Source organism: Lepidothrix coronata, unplaced genomic scaffold (genome assembly GCF_001604755.1).
Source record: "Lepidothrix coronata isolate B3197 unplaced genomic scaffold, Lepidothrix_coronata-1.0 Scaffold178, whole genome shotgun sequence".
NCBI lineage: Eukaryota > Metazoa > Chordata > Aves > Passeriformes > Pipridae > Lepidothrix > Lepidothrix coronata.
In genome coordinates, this window is record NW_016690358.1 from 1977843 (window position 1) to 1981446 (window position 3604).

Genomic DNA, 3604 nt, shown 5'->3' on the forward strand with positions numbered 1-3604 from the left:
ACCTTCCTCTCGCTCCTCTCGGTCAACAGCGGCGCCCGCAGCCTCCTCCCGGCACTGCACGCACCGAGCGCGAACGAGACATGCCCGCCCTGCCTCGCCCACGGGAAGCTCAGAAAGACAGAACATTCGCCACGAAAATGTCGGGTCCAGTACAGCGGAGACCTGGCGTTATGTTCTTTCTACTGCATGGGAAAATATTGATGGGATTCTGATAATCTCTAGATACAAAGGTCTCTAAATATGACGTACAGTGTATTATGAATCTGCTATTCTATAATAGGAAAGGTCAACATCTTCCCCGCAACTGCAGAGCATTTGTGTCATTCGTGCTCTAGTTTTTCCTCTCTGAGTATCAACACTCGAACACCTCCAGCCACAGTAGATTCCCAGAGTAATTGCACATATAAGTGATGAAGTTCCCTTCTCAAAAGGAGGGATTTTAGGGACTGCCTTTCTCTCTCCGCTTTGTTACTTTTCACCTGAACATTCGAGGCTGCTCCGAATCAGCCTGCGTTGCTTCCCTTCTCCAACCACTTCTTTCGAATTTTTCATTACAGCCTTATGCAACAGGCCATGATTATGCAACTTAGTGCTCCGTTCTTGATCACAGCCTTAGCGATAGACCCTATTAACTAGGGAATATATAAATTTGGGGGGAAAAAAAGATAAAAATGAAATGCAGGTTAAAAGCAAAACCAAACTAACCAACCAATCAACAAACATACAAACAAACAACAAACAAAAACCCCACGCGATTTCTCTCTTAAAACTTATTCAGTTGAGGACCGGTAAACAAGAGGGAACTACCACACATGATGAAACCCTTGACGATAAATAACTACAGAAAGAGAAAAAATAATCAAAGTTCTGATCAAGTCGGAGACCAATCAAAGATCAATAAAGTGATGTCACTATTGTAGCCATTTATGCAGCCTTCTTACACTAAAAGATGGAGGGAACAGGGTGGAAGACAGGCATAGCTGTGAGGGAAGAAAATTTTTCCTTCATCAAGGCACGTCTCCTTAAAACAGTGAAATAATATAAAAGGTCGCAGTGCATCTATTTGGCAAACCAAGAGCAGGAAGGAAAAATCTCATCACTGAGAGTCAATCATACTCCAAACTCTACCATAGAGAATTAGTGGATCTCCTCCTAAAAGTAAGGATCTGCCTTCACCTTTACTAACCCATATTACTTCACACAACACAAGGTTCGCAGAAAACCATGAACCTGAACATTTGATGAACAAAGGGACGCTGTCGCTACATTTCTACTCTGAGAGGAAAATTAATAAAAGCAAAACTGAAAGCAGACAATTCCAAGTCATCTACGCTTTTATGCGGCATAAGTTGAATGACAAGAACCTCCCAACTGAGCCGACATCTGTGACACCTCACGAGGCAGGAAGTGCCGGTTGGCAACGCCTGCTGCATAAACGGGGCAAAGTTATTACCTGCACCTAACAACTACCACCGGCATTAAGAGCAAAAGAACAGAAACAAAGCCCAGGAGCGAAATGCCGCCAGCACGTCGTTAGGAAAAGCCGAGAGAGAAGGAGTGAAGGGGCTTACAGACCTGCGGAGCGTCGGGGTCGGTGGGTGGCTCTCCAGCGACGGTGCTGCTGCTCGAGCTCGGCTTCTCACAGGGCTCCCCGGCCACAAGCTCCTCCGCGGGCACGATGGACAGCGGCGGCGGCGGCCAAGCGGCCTCGGGGGTGGCGCGGGGCGGCGCCGCCACGCACAGGTTGTAGGAGTAGGGCAAGGTGCCCTCGCAGAAGTCGGCCGGGAAGGCGGCGCCGGCCAGCGACAAGCGCNTAGGAATCCAGCGATCGAGCCGGGCCGCAGCGGGCGGGGCTGCAGCGCTCCGACCTTCCTCTCGCTCCTCTCGGTCAACAGCGGCGCCCGCAGCCTCCTCCCGGCACTGCACGCACCGAGCGCGAACGAGACATGCCCGCCCTGCCTCGACCACGGGAAGCTCAAAAAGCCATTTATCACGAAAATATTTGGGCGGTACAGCGGAAACCTGACGTTATGTTCTTTCTGCCGCACGGGAAAATACTGGTGGGATTGTGATAATCTATAAATACACACTTCTCTTAATATGGCGTGCAGAGTATTCTGAATCTACTATTCCATGATAAGAAAGTACAGCATTTTCCCTGCAACTGCACAGCTATTTGTGTCAGTCGTCCTCTAGTTTTTCCTCTCTGAGCGTCAGCTCTCGAACACCTCCAGCCACAGTAGATTCCCAGGCCCTGAGCAGTGATGAAGATTCCTCCCCAAAAGCAGCCATTCTAGGGACTGCCTTTCCCTCTTTGCTTTTCTATTTTTCACTTGCACATCCAAGGCTGCTCTGAATCAGCCTGCATTGCTCTCCTCCAAACAGTACTTCCGAATTTTTCATTACATCCTAAACATTAGGATGTAATATCCTGTATGCTTTTGCATACAGCTTAGTGCTCCATTCTTGATCACAGCCTTAGCGAGAGATGCTATCCAGCAAGGAAAGTATAAACTTGATGACAAAAAAAGACGAAAACGAAACACAGAATAGAACAAAAACAAGAAAGTAACTAACGAACCAAAAAAACAAAACACGGGAATTTCTTAGATCACATTCAATCTCTCCGCAGAAAAGCCAGCTGAAGAACAGTAAATAAGAAAGAACCACCAAACACTGAATGAGAAATAATCACAGAAAAAGAATAAGGAAATAAGGGTCTGATAAAATACACTGATCTCACTATAGCTTGCCATTTCAGTAGCCCACTTGCACCAAAAACTGGGACGGCACAGGGTGGAAGTTAGGCATATTCCTTAGGGAAGAACAATTCCCACTTCTTCTAGCAAGTTTCCTTAAAACTCAAAAATAACAAACAGGTCACAGTGCACCTACACGGTACAGAAGGATCAGGAAGGCAAACTCTCATTACTGAGTGTCAATCGCATCGCCAACTCCACCATGCGGAATTAGCAGATCTCTTTCTAAGATCTAAGTATCCACCTTCACCGGGACTAACCCATAATATTTCACACAACGCAGGGTTTGCAGAAAAACCTGAGCAGCTGAAGAAAGAGGTGCTGTCGCTACGTTACTGCGCTGAGAGGAAAATTTAAAAAAGCAGAAGGTAGAAGCAGATCTTTACAAGTCCTCTGCGGTTTTAGGCAGCGTAAGTTGAACAACAACAACCTCCCAACTGAGCCGACATCTGTGACAGCTCATGAGGCAGGAAGTGCCGGTTCGCAACACGGGGCAGGGTAATTACCAGCTCCTGTGGAAACAGCGACAGGCACTAACTGCACCAGAACTGAAACTAACCTCAAGAGCCCACTGCCACCTGCAAACCCGTAGAAAAAATTCAGAAAGGGGGAGTGAAGGGGCTTACAGACCTGAAGTGTTTCGGGGTCGGCGGGCGGCTCTCCCGGGACGGTGCTGCTGCTCGGACTCGGCTTCTCGCAGGGCTCCCCGGCCACAAGCTCCTCCGCAGGCACGATGGGCAGCGGCGGCGGCGGCCAAGCGGCCTCGGGGGTGGCGCGGGGCGGCGCCGCCACGCACAGGTTGTAGGAGTAGGGCAAGGTGCCCTCGCAGAAGTCGGCCGGGAAGG

At 48.9% G+C, this 3604-nt stretch overlaps 2 protein-coding genes across 2 annotated transcripts in view; both read right to left on the bottom strand.

Moving 5' to 3' along the window:
• The window catches only part of LOC108504878 (protocadherin-16-like), a 78077-nt gene extending 75129 nt beyond the window's left edge, over positions 1-2948 (bottom strand). Inside the window, exons 1-3 of the mRNA XM_017830383.1 lie at positions 2933-2948; positions 1572-1955; positions 1373-1424 (exon numbers count right to left, since the gene is read on the bottom strand). Of these exons, the coding sequence (XP_017685872.1) occupies positions 1373-1424; positions 1572-1955; positions 2933-2948 (452 nt within the window). The remainder of the gene's footprint in view (positions 1-1372; positions 1425-1571; positions 1956-2932) is intronic.
• A 371-nt stretch (positions 2949-3319) lies between these two features.
• The window catches only part of LOC108504879, a gene marked incomplete at its 5' end in the record, with an annotated part of 30170 nt that continues 29885 nt past the window's right edge, over positions 3320-3604 (bottom strand). The window contains 2 exons of the mRNA XM_017830384.1: positions 3320-3337; positions 3390-3581. Of these exons, the coding sequence (XP_017685873.1) occupies positions 3320-3337; positions 3390-3581 (210 nt within the window). The remainder of the gene's footprint in view (positions 3338-3389; positions 3582-3604) is intronic.